This window comes from Megalops cyprinoides, chromosome 12, assembly GCF_013368585.1.
Source record: "Megalops cyprinoides isolate fMegCyp1 chromosome 12, fMegCyp1.pri, whole genome shotgun sequence".
NCBI lineage: Eukaryota > Metazoa > Chordata > Actinopteri > Elopiformes > Megalopidae > Megalops > Megalops cyprinoides.
The window spans coordinates 7,499,728-7,517,488 of NC_050594.1; the positions used below are offsets into that span (position 1 = coordinate 7,499,728).

General features: G+C 46.7%; 1 protein-coding gene across 1 annotated transcript; it reads right to left on the reverse strand.

The window, feature by feature from the left end:
• Positions 1-224: 224 nt before the first annotated feature.
• LOC118786852 (ras and Rab interactor 3-like) lies at positions 225-17,761 on the reverse strand. Its single transcript, XM_036542192.1, has 9 exons — positions 17,401-17,761; positions 16,914-17,028; positions 14,129-14,201; positions 13,412-13,503; positions 10,567-11,784; positions 8,407-8,715; positions 7,638-7,769; positions 6,821-6,984; positions 225-849 (listed from the first exon to the last, which is right to left on the reverse strand). Exons 1-9 carry the CDS (start codon positions 17,728-17,730, stop codon positions 538-540), a joined length of 2,745 nt encoding a protein of 914 aa, XP_036398085.1. The 5' UTR covers positions 17,731-17,761; the 3' UTR covers positions 225-537.

Below are 17,761 nucleotides of genomic sequence, written 5' to 3' on the forward strand. Positions count from 1 at the left end.
CTTCTTTAGAACGCTTCAGGGAAATACATGCATGAATAGAATCAGGGTTCACTGAAAGGGCTTCTGTTTCCTTGAAGTAGCAGCAGATGCATCAGACCAGCAGAATCGCCCATCGACCTCTGGAGTGTTTGTCAAACACAAATAAAAGTGCAGACGAAGAAAGAACTCGGATTTCTGGATGATTGCAGCTGCACAAGTAAACATTAACATGGATATTAGCTGGAAATTATAGAACAAAAGAAGCTACCGGAATGTTCCACACAAGACTGCATGCATCTCCGTCCCTGTCCTCAGGGGGCAGCACTGAGTAAAAAAAAAAACAAAAGGGGCTACAGAGCTTCCCCCATCCTGAGAGTTACACCTACAGTGCCGGGGTACAGTTTACTGTTGAGAACATCAAAAGCGGGCACGTCTTTCACACAAACATAGCATGAAACGCCTCTGTCGTATTCCTCCATGCCGCAACTGAAATAAACAGAGGAGGTCATCCAATCAAAACTTTGGCTTCCGGCTGCGGAGGCTGCCCCACCCCTCAGGTCAGTCTGTCCCGGGCTGCGGGGGGTTTGGGGCGTCGGCCCCCTGCCTCCAGCTCCCCCGTCGGTATATGAAACAGAACTCCTTGCGGGGCTCGCTGTAGTGCAGGTCAGCTTTGACGGTCAGGGGATACTCGTCCGCTGCCAGCAGCCGGGCCTGCCCCTCTACCGACACCCACAGTCCGAACGTCTCGGGCTCCTCCACCTCGAACTTGGCGGAGCACTGAACGCACAGCTCCTGGGTCGTGGTGCTTGTGCAGACACACAGGGTCTTGGCATCGGCGCCCACCTCCAGGAAGGACACGTTAATGAAGTCCTGAGGGGGAAAAGGTGGAGAGAAGCGAGACATAAGGAAGACGCAGAGAGATAACTCTGACCTCTGACCTCTGACCTCATCCACAGCTGCACCGCAGACAGCAGTTTACTTCAGGTCCCCTGACCCACCTCCCCGCAACCAAAATAAATGTCAGCCACGGATGAGCTCACACAATACCAGTAGTGAGGCAGAAACATTGAAAAAGAATGAAGTTATATATCTTTCAGATGTCTAAAATAGATATCACCTTAAGGCTTTACTGAGGGATTCTGTCACGCTCTGATGACAAATCCGAGATCAGAGGTCTAGCATCATGTCGTTTCAGGGTAGCAAAACCCAAGGCAAAGACATAGTTGTTGATCCTCAGCTAAACTTTATTATTGAAATTCAGTCGGTTGTTAATCAATGTGTAGCACGGCGTTTAATTTGCCGCCTTAGTAGGGGTGTTTCACTGATGATTTAGACCTGGGAGGCTGAGAAGCAGAATAATCTAGGCCCTCGCCCACGGCTTGCGACATCCGAATACTGAAAAATGTGTTTTGTGTACCCCTGACCTGCATTTTAATAAACACAGCGTAATTGGATTCAGGATTCAACAGCATCGTGGTGAGGAGCTGAAAGGAGATACTGACTACCCCTAAAGGTAGGGATGAATACAAAGCTGGCACCCCCCCACCCCCGCACCACCCGCCCCCACTCCCGCCTGGCTCCTTCAGTTTGACATAACAGAAGAGCAGCCGCTCCTACCTCAAGGCCTCAGTGCAAATATACCACAGCCATGTGTCCAAATAAAGCAGACCAAAAGGGAAGCAAATGCCTTTGTGCTTTTAGAATGCCACACATGTGAATTTCTTGACAATTCCTGTCACTGATATACATTTATATTTATTCATTTAGCAGACGCTTTTATCCAAAGTGACTTACATAGGTTACAGTTCTTTACAATGTTATCCATTTATACAGCTGGATATTTTTACTGAGGCAATTGTGGGTTAAGTACCTTGCCCAAGGGTACAGCAGCAGTGTCCCAGTGGGGATTGAACCAGCAACCTTTCGGTTACGAGTCCTGCTCCTTAACCACTATGCTACACTGCCGCCCAATCCAATAAAAACAATGGATATAGAAAGTGAACACAGCCTTTCAAAATTTCTTCTTTTTGGTGTCTTAATTCTTGATTTCAACACAAGTGGAGTCTGACTTTTTCAGCTTTGTTTCTCCATTGCACATGACAATATCAAAGTGAAAATCAAATACCTCAGTTTTAAAAAAACAAATTAAAAATGAAATGTTTTGGTTGCATAGGTCTGTAGTCTTTAATTAATACTTGGTGGAAGCACCTTTTGCTCTGATAAATACAGTGAGTCTCTTTGGATGAGCCTATATCAACTCCTCCCATTCTTCTTTGCAGTAGAGTTTGAGTTCACTTGAATTGTAACAGGGCTGTACATGAACAGCTGCCAAAGATCTGTCCAAAGATTTTCAATGAATTTGAGGGCAGGGCTCTCACTGGGTCATTCCAGGACATTGATCTTCCTTTTTTCATTTATTCCACTGTGGATTTGGCTGTGTGCTTTGGGTCACCGTCTTGCTGAAAGGTGAAATTCTTGCCCATCTTCAGCACTTTTGCAAAGGGCAGCAGGTTTTTCTGTAAAATTTTTTGGTATTTTTCACACTATTCATTTTCCACTCTATCCTTACCAGAGCTCCTGTCCCTGCTGAAGAGAAACAGCCCCATAGCATGATGGTATAACCAGTAGGAACTGTGTTCTTAGGCTTATGGGCTGTGTTGGCTTTGTGCCTAACATACTGCTTGGAATTAAGGCCAAAATGTTCTACATGAGTCTCTTCAGCAGTTTGATCCCAGAGATGTTTTATTAGCTCCTTGTTGCCCATAGCAGTTTCCTTACACTGGCACCAAGAAACAAGGAAACCAGCTGAGAAAACCTACAGGAGCAGCTAATTTTATCCTGCACTAGGCAGAATCACTTCCATTGGTTGCAGGTGAAATAAATTCCCTTGATTTAAAATGTTGAAGGGTTAGACCCGAGCACAGTTACAACTCCCATTATAAAGGGTGTGTAAACTTATGCAACCAAGGTGTTTCAGATTTTCCATTTTAAATTAATGTTCAAAAGTGTCACCTTTTCTTTTTACTTTGATGTTGCAGGTTACCATGTTTAAATGAGAGTTGGGGGGGGGTCTGACTTAATGAGTTTTCATTTCAAGCCTCAAGGCAATAAAAAACAAGACATTTGGAAAGGGTGTCCAGACTTTTTAAACCAACTGCATATAAAGAACAGCTGAGTTGAAGGATTACCAAGTCATACTTTCACAGGTTAAGACTGGGCATACTTAGAAGCTTTACTTGAAACTTAAATTCACAGCATCCTTTTCCCTTAAAAGAATATAATGGGAAAGATTCCAGTTCCTTTTAAAACTGGACATTGAAGTTACTACGCTGAAAAGAACATGGGAACAGTAGCTCTCCCTGCCCTGTAGTAAGTACTAAATTAATAAAATGGGCACATTAATCTGCTTCAAGTCAGAGCAAAACAACTGTGTGGTGCCCTTTGTCAACTTTAATGTGCTGTCCCTAGATATCTCAAGTCACAGATGAAGAAAGTGCCCTTTAACCAAACATGACATGTTTGAGATATGTCACTCCACACAATTAAAGTCCTACATATTTACAAAAGTAAGGATTCTCATCATTGGCCCACTTAATGGATTGTAAGATAGACTTCCAAAACAGCTGTTGGTGCCCAACAGCATTACCATAGTTTCAGTGCCAAATGACTGTCAGCTTTCACTCTCAAACACACAAAAAGGAAAAGCTACCCTCACTATTAGTAAACACATGCCTACTTTTCATCCTTATGCACTCAAGATCTATCCCTCTGTTTTTTGAGAAAAAAAACAACACATAGCTCATAAGGCCTACATTCATAAAACACCTGCACTGAGTGTTTCTCCCCTCCCTCATTAAAGACGCCACTAACATTCAGCATGGTGCCCTCATCAGTAAAATGCTGTTAGTCTGAGGCTCTGATGCAACGTTTTATACCCAACTTTAAGAGTCACCACAGGTGCACCAGTTTATCAGCGAGGAATTGCCAATTAGTAAATAACACACTGCAGGCACAAGGAGCAACTTCACCTTAAAGTGTTCATACCAAATTTCAGAAACATATCCTTGAAACTTTTTTTTAACATCAGATGTATTTGTCTTACTAAATTCTGCAATAATCACAAAAATGTCTCTTTTAACAACAGTACAGATCAGAGGAATTTGGTGGCTAGGCCTAGATTCTTTTATTCTTTAAGATCTGTGCTCAATGTTTTTCAATAAATGCCATTGTCAATGAAAATGGCAACATCAGTGAAAAGGTATTCTTCTGATTGAAATGTTTTACACCCAACTCTGAAGTGTCACCACAGGTGCACCAGTTAATTAGAGAGGAATTGCCAATTGGCAAACTGCAGGTAGCAGACACAGGGAGCAACTGCAACTCGAAGAGAGCCTTCTAATCAGATTTCAGAAATGTGCTCAAGCAAAAAAAATGCTTCATGTCAAACATCTTTTGTTGGGTACTGAGGCTAAATTATAAATCATATGACAAAAAAGGGAAAAGCCAGTACTCACAATTAATAAAAGTCAACTTACTTTTAATTTTTTACAGTAAATACTTTCAGAGCAGGAAGCAGTCCACACTCCATGCTCTAGGTGGCAATGATTGCGATCCACCATAGTATATCAACTGAGGAAGAAGGCCTAGGTGCTTGAGGACTATACTAGCACAGTTCTAGTTTCTCCTTTAATTTCCTCAATACTGCTCTTTACTGAAATAGGCTTTTTATGTGGTTATTTAAAATTTTTCAATATTTCAGTTCCTTTCTAGTATGCTGTGGATTATTTCTGTGGTGTACTATGGATGGATTCAGGGACTAATAAAAAGCCAAAAGGACATATGTAATCTCTGGCTATGTGGAGGGTTTTTTTTTTTTTACCTGGCAGTATCATGCCGATCTGCACGCATAAATCAGAGCATGCACAAATCATGATATTAGAAGCAATTGGTTATTAAATAACCAATCTGTCTTCAGGTAGCTTATTGCCTCAATCAGAAAGAGCACAGGAACTACAATGTCAGTTAAGAGCAGTTGCAGGTGGGGAACCGTTTTTCCAACGTGGCTTTTCCCCTTTATGCAATACGATTGGACATTGCACATTAGGCTCCTCTCATCACAACAGCCTCTGCAGTCATGCAGGAGCACTGAAGTGAGACAAGTGCAGTCCTCTGACACTCTCACACAGCTAGTTTTCACTATACAAGTGTCACAGAGCACTACAATGAAGTGGGTGCCAAGTGGAACATAGGGGCTCCTCCACTGAAGTCATCTGAGCAAACTCGCAAGCGCCTGACACTCGCCGGCTGCTAATGGCTGCTATTCAGAATACAGCTCTTACAGTGCACAAAATGGTGGGTAGGCACAGCTCCACCGATGTTAACTGAGCAAGTCATGAGTCTGGTGAGTCACAGGGCTGCCTGAGAGCAGAGAGGTCCACCCCTATCCCAAGGAACAAAGCCAGTTTGTTCCTCCTCTTTGCGGTCGCACTCACTGTCAGCCGCTGACACAGCTGGGATTGAACCCGGGCTGTAGTACACCGTCTGCACTCGAGATGAGCTCCTTGCTGAATGAGCCGCTTTGAAACTCCGGCCCGTGAAGTTTGAGTCTTAACGATCTCTTGCACTCCACTTGTGAATTTCCCATTGCAGCAACACAGCAACATCATAACAGTCCTGTATATTTATTTTTATAAATAATATTTATTATATTTCTTTCTTTGCCACTGTGTGGCAGCATGTAGTCAATCTGACTGCTTTATAGTGCAAGCTGCACAAGCTACTGTTATGAGTAGTAATGGAGGAGGCCTAACAGACGATGGCTTAATGAACCCAGCTGCTTTTCAGCTAATTAGCTAGGTGCTGAGCTGTCCAATACTGCATTAAGATGGAAGATGACACGAGCAAATCTTCAAAATCTGATGTCCACTTAGGAATACGATACACAAATATTCATATTTGTTCATAAGACAACAAAACACGTCCACACAAAGTGGAATGAGTTTATGGGAGTTTCATTTACATTTGTATTTTATGTTTTATGCTTTATTTTAGGAGCTGTGCATCAGAGTGTGGGTATTTCTTTTCTTTTATTACATTTGTATGTGATATCATGGTGGTATGTTATATCTCTGTAGTCACATAGTTTAGGTGAAAGTTGTCCTTCAACTCTCCCGAGAGAGGTAAAATGCAGTAAAATCCACTGAACTCACTGAAAGCAGATCAGTGGAGGAGAGAAAAGAAATATATAGCAACTAGACAGGCAAAATGTTCCCAAAATAATGACCTTTTTATTCACTTTGGTGCTATTTTTTAGAACATGTTGAGCTTTTCTGTTTGAGCTTGATGTAGTCAAGTACCTCACTGGTGCCATATGGGTTGAGAAACACTTTGCTGCCACAGAGTGTGTTTGTTCTTCTGCCAGAGCGGCATGACTTGTGGCATGACACGCTGGTGATCGTGCACAATGATGCAGAGAGAGCACAGGCTTCCTCAATTCCCCCCCCTTAGCTGTATGCCTCTACCGCCTGTCAATTTCCACTGCAATAGTCAGGGGGTGGGACTGTAGCTCTGAAGGGTGTCAGGGGGTGTCTGCCATGTAAGTCCCACCCCCTGACCTGTAGGCACCACCCCCCTACCTGTAGACTCCGCCCCCTGGTCTGCAGTCCCCATCCTGACCTATAGGCCATGCCCCCTGATCCGCAGTCCCTGCCCTCCGACCTGTAGTCCCCGCCCCCTGATCTGTTGTCCCCGCCTCCTGATCTGCACTCCCCATCCTGACCTATAGGCCATGCCCCCTGATCTGCAGTCCCTGCCCACCGACCTGTAGTCCCCGCCCCCTTACCTGCACAGAGGAGCGTGACAGGCGCGCCTTGTTGTGGGTGCGGCGCCGCTCCCAGCGGTGGATGGAGTCCTGCACCTCCAGGCTCAGGTGCCGTGTCACCGCCTGCTTGTCGTAGTTCTTGATGTGTTCCAGAGCCCCGTATGTAGTCGTCAGATAGTAGGAACCTACGGACATCGTGGCGTGGATACGTTAGAGTTTACCATGTTTTTAGATCCACAGGCAACACATACAGACGTAGGATGCAATGCTTCAGTGCCATAGTTTGCTCTTGTGCCAAATAGACTGACACGGGAAACATAATGTTAGTTTAGATTAAGAATGTAGACAGAATTGCTGTAAACTGTGGATTTTACTGTTGACCTATCAGTTTGTTTTGAGCTTTTATGCTGAGTGCCAGTGTCTACGTCTATGTGTGTGTTTGCATGTGTGTGTGTGTGTTTGTGTGTGCGTGTGTGCATGTGTGCGTGTGTGCGCGTGTGTGTGTGTGTGTGTGTGTGTGTGCGTGTGTGCGTGTACGTGTGTGTGTGTGTGTGTGCATGTGTGTGTGTGTGTGTGTGTGTGTGTGTGTGTCTGTGTGTGTGTGCATGTATGTGCGTGTGTCTGTGTGTGTGTGTGTGTGTGTGTGTGTGTGTGTGTGTGTCTGTGTGTGTGTGTGTGCATGTGTGCGTGTGTGCGTGTGTGTGTGTGTGTGTGTGTGTGCATGTGTGTGTGTGTGTGTGTGTCTGTGTGTGTGTCTGTGTGTGTGTGTGTGCATGTGTGCGTGTGTGCCTGTGTGTGTGTGTGTGTTGCACTTGTGTTACAGCGCGGGTGTTCCTGCCTTCTCCCAGCTGAAGTGCAGGGTCCATGAGCTCCATCATGTACTCCACATCCAGCAGCAGTGCTGTAATGTTACTGCGTGCCAGGACATACATCAGCACCGGGAGGAAGTTATCTGCACCATGGGGCTTCCCTGCACAGGACCAGAGAGAGAGAGTCAGACACACACACACAAAGAGGCCTCTCTGCACAGAGTGGCAACCACAGAGTGGCAACCACACGCACACATGCATGCACGCACACACACACACACAAACACACGTACATACATACACGCACACACAAACAGTCACACGCGCACACACAAAGTAATTTGAGCTCATTTCTGGTTGACAGAGGAAATGAGCATTATCCGGGCAGCAACAGAATATGTGCCCATCAGAACACTCCCTTCAGCATATTTCTGCCCAGACACACTCATGTGTTATTTAGCCTGAGATGAAATAATAAGGCAAGAATAACTAAATTTACCTAAAGGCTATTCCCCCTGATAATTCAGCATGTAAGAGTCCGTGTGTGGTGTGGTAATGATGAGGAACAAGGCTTATAGCCCAAAGGTTGCAGGTTCATTTCTGCTGTTGTAGCTAATCCAAATGGCCTCAGCTATCCCGTTGTATAAATGGATGATGTTAAAATGATAAGGCTCTGGACAAGAGCACCTGTTCCACAACTGTACGTCCATACAGAAGATTCCACTCACTCACTACAAAGAGAGACAGCAGCCCTGCACAGGGAGCTTACGGAGATAGTTTATTTTGCTCCGTGCTCACCTGGGCAGCCCACGGACATGGACTCGTAGATCATCTTGCAGGTCTTGAGCAGGTGAGAGATCTTCTCCTCAGGCGAGTACTCCTTGTGCAGTACGTCCAGCCGGAGCTGGATCTTCTCCATGACGGGCGCCTCGGGCACGCTGGTGGTCACGCCCAGATCGGTGGTGGTGCTGTTGAGGACCACCTGCTGGTTCTCCTTCAGCTTGTTCAGGGTGTCGTCCCGGGTGTGTATGGCCCTCAGACCGGCGTACACGGCCTCCCGCAGCGGCTTCAGCACGCCCTTGTACAGCGCCACCTCGATTACAGCCTCTGCAGGGCGCCAGACACGACACCTGTCAGCCAATCGGATATGCACTTCTAGGCCCATTAACCAATCGCATCCACACTGTTAGTCCCATTACCCAATCACTTTTACCCATGAAAATGAAATCAGCCTTTCTGTCGTATTTATCATATCTCAGAAGATGTGCTGTATTATGAACCTTATCACTTTATTACGAGCACAGTGGTGTGTCCCCAGCATCTACCATTGGATTCACACTGCTGGACCTCTTAGCTCCGCTCTATTGGAGTCATTAGCCAATCAGTTCCGCTCTGCTGGAGTCATTAGCCAATCGGTTCCACACCAAAAAAAAAAAAACAATGGGCCTTCTGTCACGGTGATCCTATCTAAGAAGCTCCTCAGCCAATTATTACTGACTGCAGCTTTTAGTCCCCAGCTATTCCCATTTGATCAGCACTATTGGATTCATTAACCAATCAGTTCCACGCTGTTGCCCTCATTAACCAATCAGATTGAGGCTTGTTCACCAATGAGTTCCACATTGCAAAATCAGCAGTTATTCTTTCCAAGAAGCTCTGCAGTAGTCTTTGGCTTCTGTCATCTGTTCTACAGAACATTGCTTACGGGTAGATCCAAATTTCAAACAGCAAAAGATGAACTATTTTCGCAACCACTGTACCGTTTCACCTCCATCTGGGGATATTCTGACACACAATGATGCATTTTTAAGTTCAAGCAAAGGCCTGTACAAGAAAGTTGGGTGGAGTGATATATCTGCTATACTTCCTGTCACTTTAAATATCAGCACTGGGGGAAGTGTTTTTTGTGTGCTGCTTATTGTGCTACAAATACATTTTTAGTGCAACCTACTACTTGCCATTAAAAGGTAAAAAAACATTCAGAGATCACTGCAAGTATTCCTGTTGGGGTGCATTATTCCCCTCAGTATATATGTATTCTTCCTCATGAGCAAATAATTTATGAATATAAGTATTGCTTCACTTATCATGTTACTCTAAATACAGGTATGCCCTCAACACTTGGGTAATTCAAATATATGTTTTACACACTGCCGTGTGTAAAGTAACAGAAGCTTTTAAAAGGAACCTGTTGTGGTGCTATGAGAAAATGAAAATTGAGAGTAAATTTGTAGTTTAAACAATATACGTTTATCAGCCTTGTAACGGACTTTGCTTGGTTTCCTTGGTGATCAAATAATTATTGTGTTTTTCTTGAAGGTCGAAGATGTGGTGCACTTCCTGAAGAACGCATTCTGTGGAAAGCTATTGCCTGCTCCCCTGCGAAAGTAAACCAGTTCTGCGTGTGCTCTGTTTTAGAATGGTTTAGAATGCTGTTTTTCACTTACTGAGTAAAGCATGTCCTTTGCTCCAATGTCTGCTGCAAATTGATGGTTGCTCTCAACATTGCCTTTTGAATAATGGTGTGCTGCCTTTTTGAGCACTTAGATATTTCCCTTTGCTTTCGCCACCTATGCCTATGACCTGAAATATTTATTTCTAGCTTCAATTATATATGCATCATAAATGATACATGCAAACTATTCCATGTTTAAGAGAGACAGTACCACCGAGACATAAAGAAGCAGAAGCTTCCAAAGGGTGAGATGCAGCTTTTGAAAAGCACCTAGGGGGTTAAAAAAGTTTTAGCTCCAAAGTATTTTTCAATCAGCCTCGCCGGGTGAGTATCTAAATTACTTCCTGGCAGTTTGTTGCCAGATAATTTGTAGACTGTTTCTAAGCAGTGTACGTATTAAACTGGATTGAATTGCATTGACTTGAACTCAAGCTGTGAATTACGCATGCATGTTAAATGATGGCTGTGCATGGGGAGAGAGTGTGGAAGACGGGGGCTGTTACCAAGCTTGTCCTCCGGGTAAAGGGCAGCCTCCGGAAGCCCCTGGAGCTCCCGGCTCTGGATCAGGTAGCTCTTCAGCTGGGTGAGCATCTGCCGGATCTCCTGCAGCATCTCGGTGCTGGAGCCGTGCTTCTTCATGGTCTCCAGCGTGAAGGCCTGGTAGTCCCGCACCAGGTTGCCGAAGTAGGAGTCGCGGTCGCGTGCCAGCTCCACGATGCGCCGGTGCAGCTTCCGGTCCGCCTTCATGAAACGGTTGAAGACCTGGGACAGGCTGACCATGGAGAGCCTCTGCTTGGCCCGGTCCAGGATGACTGTGGGGCTCCTCCGCATGGCCGTTGCCATGGCGCCGCCCGACGGGTCCGCCTCCTCCTCCGTGCTGCTGTTGGAGTAGGAGTCCTGGCAGATGGGCGTTGCCCCACCCTCAGGGGTGTGCAGGGACGTGTTGGAGCCTGTTTGGTCCCCGCTAGATGTAGGGCGACGGCCGGTCATGGGGGAGGAGCTCAGGGGTGGGTCGGTGCCCCCTTGCTGGACAGTCTCCGTGGGAGCGCTGGTGGAGTTGAGCTGGGACGTCCTCTTCCTCCGGGGCGGGGGGACCGGGGACAGGCCCTTAGCCAAGGCGTTGGTCCTGAGAGCGGCTGTGGCGTTGCCGTGTTTTCCCGAGGGGGCTGTGGTCTCGGTGCAGATGGTGGCCGAGGCCGGGCGTGTCGCCTTCTTCGCGGTGGCGCCATGCATCTCGGCCGGCTCCTCTGGGTGCCTCTCGCAGACGCTGAGCAGGGGGAGGCTCTGACGAGTGAGCCGGGTGTCGGCGCCTCGCTCCGAAGACCGCAGAGACAGCTCTGTCTCGCCGACGCTGCCTGCGCTGCGCCACTGCCTGCTATCTCTGCAACTGCTGCTTCCTTCCTCTTTCTGCCCGCGCGGGGGCGGGGGTGCGGGCGCGGGGGGCCGAGCGATACTCTCCCCGGGGCCGTCGACGGCCTGTCGGGGCCCCGTCGGCGAAATGTCCCAGGGGTGCGGCCGCAGGGGCCGCGAGGGCGGGTGGGCCTGGCCGGGCGTGGTCAGGCTCTGGCTCCGGGACATGGGTGCGGCCAGCGCCAGTCCATCGCAGTGCTCCTCGACGGAGATCAGGCTCACGTACCACAGGCTGCTGTTCCTGACGGACGGATTGATCTCGGGTGCGGGCTCGCCCTCCGGTCTGCTGTTCAGGGAGGAGCCCCAGAAATCTGCAGGGAAGAGGAGGAAGGGGGAGAGGCGTGAGAGGATAGAACTCTCCAACTCATCACACTGTCCCTCTTTGGATGCATGCAGTGTAAAGCGTTGTTCACGTCAGTCTAAAGCGCTGGTGGTAAAACCTCCACTGACATCACAAGCAGACAGGTGATCTGTGGCTTTCTCTCTTGCGGACACAGTCCATTGTCTGCAACCTGCTGTTTATTTCAGACAAGGTTGTTCATTTCCTGCATTTTTTTTTTTGCAGGGTACTGCCATCCTGAAACCATTTTGCAGGGGCTCTTTACTGGAAAGGCTTGAAGATGTCTTCACTTATTTAACACCTTCCTGGAAGTCCAGGATGCCAAAAAAGTGGAAAGACAGCAGGTGTCAAGCTGACTCACAAGGCTAAATTATAGACTGGCGAGACTGTAGGAAAGCATGGAGAAAATCACCAGGTAGCTTTGTGAGGGACAAAAAAAACAGCTTGAGGGACAAAGTGGCTCTCCTAAATGGAAACACTTCAGTTCAATGGGCTTCCTGATGGCGCATATAAAACAAAGCGGTACAGGTATAAACACCGAAGTGAAAAGCAGTGGAAAGAATGTAAGTGGTGACCTAAATCACCTCGGCAAGCACCACAGGACCCGTTCCACGCTGTGCCTCACTCACGCTGCTGCACCATTTCATAGATTGCTACAGTCGGGAGGAGGTGGAGGAGTGAGGAGGACCAGAGGGCCTCAGGTACCCTTTCCGATGACTTACTGCACCAGTTCAAAGAAGGGGAAATCTAACTTGTGCTTTCACTCATGCACCCCTAGAAAGTGCTGAGGTATTTTATGTCTACTTATTACTGTGACCATGTTAAACAATGCTTCCAATCATAATTTAAAAATGTTAACAAAAAGTGGAATCAACAACCCCCCCGTGCAAACTGCATCAGGTCATACACGACCCAGTTAGATGGACTTCATTGGGAATAAGCCACAAACCACCCACCTGGTTATGACACCGCTCGGAGGATTGCAGACGTTGATCTGGTCATGAACATTTGTACTCCAAACCCAACCCCCTTCCTTTTTAAGGAACTATGCTTTAAGTGCTTTATCTATTTTATACCAGCTTACTTATTATCCTGCGGAATCTTTTAAAATAAGATCTCTATCTTGATTGGTGCGCTAATCACCATTCTGTCTGCATGCTGTAAATTTTGTTGTGAGTGCCTCTTCTCATTTTCACATTGGCTGGAGAGCACTTTGTGAGTTCTGTCGAGAAGTTCTCTATAAATAAAGCTGACATCAGAACAAAGGAAGGAGCTTTGAGTGTGTCGACACGCTAAGAGTTACACAACTCCAACTGCCAACTGGTTTACACAACTGGAGACCTTTCAGAGAAATCTAACAGTGGAGAATTGGTTCACTATGGACACCGGGCTAAAAACACATCTTCCTGTACCTTAACCTGGGTAGATGCCACCGCCCCCATCCTTTTATGTAAACTCAGGTAAATACGCCCGTTATACTTTACCTGAATGCAACATACCCCCTGCTATGTACAATCCCCTCTCCCTCACAACTTATAACTCAACCCAATTCACTCCCAATTACAGTTCACTCCCCTCTGAAGACACACTGCTCTTACTTGAGCCCAGACTTGCGATGATATCCATGTCCTCATATTTGGTTGCCTGGACGATGACCTGCGGTAACCTCAGCGTGAACGGGAGGATGTCTCTGAGGGAAGGAGGGAAAGCAAGAGGAGTAGGAGTCGTGATACTTTGGGCAAAAAACACGCATGTCCCACAGCTGGAAGAGCGTACAACGCTAACACTGAGACTACAAAGGGCAAAGATCCTCTACGCTTCCTTTTCCCCCTAAAATCAATGCCTTGTAGTGTTTGTCATCAGAAAGTTGCACACAAATCCTATTTAAACAGGCCAGAGAGGGCTGACTGGCACAGAGATGAAATTGCCCCGTGACTGCTGTAATAAGAGGGCTATGCAGTCCTTGATTTGGACAGTAATAATCCAGAAAAGTTTCAGGCTCTCTTTACACATCTTACATGTTCTTGCTGAGAGCTGAGAGCAGAGATTCAATCAAGCAGGTAAGTACAGAAACCAGCAGGAGTCATGGGTTTGGCAGCCCTGGCCATCTAACAGTACGTTGTAGACGTGCCAATTCAGTTTAGCAGAGGAGGATTCTGTGAGAGATCTGTTTCATCTGACTGCAGAGGGCAGCATTGGGCAAGCTTGCTCACATGGAGTTGAAGGTGACTTTAGTGAAATGCTTTCTTTCTCTTTTTTTTGCTGCTCTTTTTTGAGGTGCATATCAGAGAACTGAAGGAAGAGGCCTGGCTTACCGACTCAGACAGTAGAAGGCGATGAGTTTGAAGATATTGTCAAAAACCAGGATGGAGCCCTCTAGGTAGATTACTGTACAGAAAAGAGGCATAGGATGACTTACATATTAAAGTACAGGTGTGTAAAATGCTATTCAATGACACTCTTTTGTCAGTGCAAGGCCACTAAGCTCGATATTGTAGCACTACAGATGCACACACGATCACTCATGCATGCATGCATGCGCACATCAAACAAACACACCCACAAATACACACCGCTGCACGCTTAGAAGAGCGGAGATGCACACGCACACACATATATACACAAGGACTCCCTGCAGAAAGTCAGAGAGAGTCAACACACACACACGCACACGCGCACACACGCACGCGCGCACACGCACACACACACACACACGCACGCGCACGCACACGCACACACACACACACACACATTTACATTACATTTACATTTATTCATTTGGCAGATGCTTTTATCCAAAGCGACTTAAAAGTGTGATAGAGTACAACACAAGCAAAAAGAGTTAATAATATTAGAAACATTGCATGACTCACACACACACACACACCAAATCACTGATGAATAACAAAACTGAAGATTTCCTGTTTCATTTCTATAGAAATGATCAATGGACTGACGGGATACAGCGTAACAGCCTTTGTGAAACATTGCTTGCCATCCCCCGGTCTTTTCTCTGAGAAGCCATTCGCTAAAATCTCGTCGTGAGCTAAAAAAAAAGAGATGCCATGGGGGTCCTCGCAGAAATCGCATTTTTATCGCAGCTGCGGCGTTCAAAGCCCGTCTCACACCGAGCTGACGGGGAGACCTCAGGAAGTGCTCGCTGAGCCCTCAAACAAAACTAAGCTGAGGACATTAAGCTTCGATGCAAATCCCCAAGCATTCTGTGGCTTTCTCTACCATAAAATAATTAAAAACACAGCAACACGTTAGGAAAAAAATTGCACACAGATGTACACAGAGGTGCTAATATAGTGGTTGCAAAGAAACAGACAAACGGGTCAAATAAGGTCTGAACAGTAAAAGAAGCACAAGAAAAGCAAACCTGCAGTTATAGGAGGACAAGGTCCAAAGCTTGGGATCTCTAAATGCTCTGTACTAAATGCTCTGTACTAAATGCTCTGTACTAAATGCTCTGTACTAAATGCTCTGTCACGCACAGAGCACAGTGAAGCTGGGGAGCTGGCCACAGTCTAAGGTCTAAAGCTGGGGTATATAGCTGCAATGGATCAGGCAGATAAGGGACAAGCCCATTCAGGGCTTTAGAAGTAAATCAAATGACGTTGTGGCGAATACAAGATCTGACTGGGAGCCAATGCAATTTCTGCGGTGTAGATCCTGCAGGGGTGATATGTTTTCATTATCTTGTCCCAGTTGAGACCCTGGCAATTGAATTGTGGACATAGTGTAGGCTGCCGCAGTTTCAGGAAGGGACACCACAGAGAGGGATAATGCAGTGATCTGGGTGAGGCTAAATACAAGCATGGACCAAAGTTCCAACATCCGTCAGGGACAGGGAAGGCCTTTGGGGTGCCATGCGTGTAAAAAAAGTGCTATTAAGCATCAAAGGAAAGGGGCCAAAAATGACATCGCAAGAGTTTATGAGAAACGGAAACACGGACCCATCACCAGCTATGGTGGATTCACCTCGCAAGACTGAAGCCACGTCAGATTTCTGATCATTGAGAGAAAAAAGATGTCTCTTGCTATTAGTGAAATACAGACTACATCATTAAAAAATGACACTTGAAACTGGGAGGGGGAAAAGATTTCATCTATTCTTAACTTCAACTCTGCAGCTCACAACAGCAACTGACTCTTTAAAGTTTTTAGACATGAAATACACCTTGTTTCAGGTACCTACTCCTCTTAGCTGGATATCTATCTGATTATAATTTTCATTTAATGCTGTTTGTAAAGCACCCTGGGACATTTGCATGACAAGTGCTATATAAAATCACACTGCATTGTGACATTTTTGGGGCTGTATGAGTAATGCTCAAAGACCTCTCAGATTAATGCAAATGAATCTTGTGACTGGCTGTGTTCAGGGCAGCACTTACTTCAAATGTCATTAATGATCTTTTTTTTATGTTAATGACTCTGGAGCTTTAAACATTACCAAAACCAGCAATCTCAGTGCTGTGATTTGTGAACAATAACCAGACTGGTGGGGTTCATGTGACTCAGAGGGGAATATGATTAAATATGGGACATTGTAACATTCTCCAAGATTTTAGGCCTGCCTCTTGCACTCATTTACCTCCCTGCCCAAGTATCACCATGATTCCTCTGCAAATGTCAATCTTCTAGCACAGCCTGCCCCCCCCCCCCCCCCCCCCCCAGCCTTGCTCAAATATACAGCAAAGTACTACATTGGGAAACATCTGTGTCGTCACTCCTCATTGCTTCTGTGAAACCGCACTGTGTGATTGACACATCCCAGAAGGACTGATCCACAAGAAGAGAGCCTGTCTCGCTCACTTCCTGTCATTCCCCCCCCCCCACAGTGATGAGGTCAGAGCAGGCCGTCCTCCGCTATGATGAACACAGGCCAGGAAGCGTGTTTTGGTAAGCAGCTCTGCCTTCTCTTTGTCATGTTTTATACACATGCAAAAAAGTGTACTCGCTGTATATGACGTAACCCCCCGGATTCCACCTAGTGTGTTGTGCTCATATTACCGGTAGAGTAATGAGACAGAGATCTTTTGCTTTAGACAGACTGTATATGATAGTCAAGAGAACTGAATGAGTTCCTCTTACGTGATTTCTCCTCTTTGATGAGTATGTCCTGGACATGCGGGGCCCCCTCCTGGTCAGAGAGACGCACTGACAAGATCATCCTCTTCCTGCTGATGTTTTTTCTTACTAAGAAGATCTTTGTGCGCAGGGAAAAAATAAAAAAATCTTTCATTATCACCATAATACCCATTATTGTCATTTAGTAGGTGCTCTTATCCACAGTGACAGACAGGTTAACATTTGGATGGATTTTTACATTTATACAGCTGGGTATTTACTAAGGCAATTGTGGGTTAAGTACTTTGCCCAAGGGTACAACAACAGTGCCCCAGAGGGGAATCCAACCGGCAACCTTTCGGTCACAAGTCCTGCTCCTTAACCACTATACTACACTGCTGCCCACAATGCCACACTGCTGCCCAATACCCTGTTCAAAGAGCAGTGTATTTAAAACAGTAATGATGAAATATGTGAGGGTGACTGTGTGCGCCGACGGCCCCAGCCTCACCCCGGGGCTCTCTCCCTGCAGGATGAGAGAGGCCTTCTCCTGCGACATGCCCAGCTGCAACCACACGGGGCAGGTCCTAATCAGCCTCTCCATGATGCTTATGCTCAGATAGGGGGAGGCCCGGGCGCAGGGCGCCGTGGAAGGCGCGGCGTCGAGGGGCGGGGAGGAGGACAAGGAGGGGGGCTCAGAGAAAGGGAATGAGGAGGGGTCTGTCACGGGGGGCGAGGAGACAGTGACAGAAGAGCGGGAAGAAGGGGGTTCGGACGGGGAGGACAGATCAGGGACGAGGTGGATGGAGGGGGCAGAGCCAAAGGCGGGGGTAGGCTGCATGATTCGGGGACAGCAGGGCTCTGGGAGTCGG

Excerpts from the sequence above, each read along its gene's own strand:
- LOC118786852 (XM_036542192.1), bottom strand. The coding sequence starts at position 17,730 with ATGCAGCCTACCCCCGCCTTTGGCTCTGCCCCCTCCATCCACCTCGTC. Across the intron at positions 17,029-17,400 it reads TGCAGGGAGAGAGCCCCGGG|ATCTTCTTAGTAAGAAAAAA; the intron begins GTGAGGCTGGGG and ends CTGCGCACAAAG. Across the intron at positions 11,785-13,411 it reads CATCGCAAGTCTGGGCTCAA|ATTTCTGGGGCTCCTCCCTG; the intron begins GTAAGAGCAGTG and ends TCTTCCCTGCAG.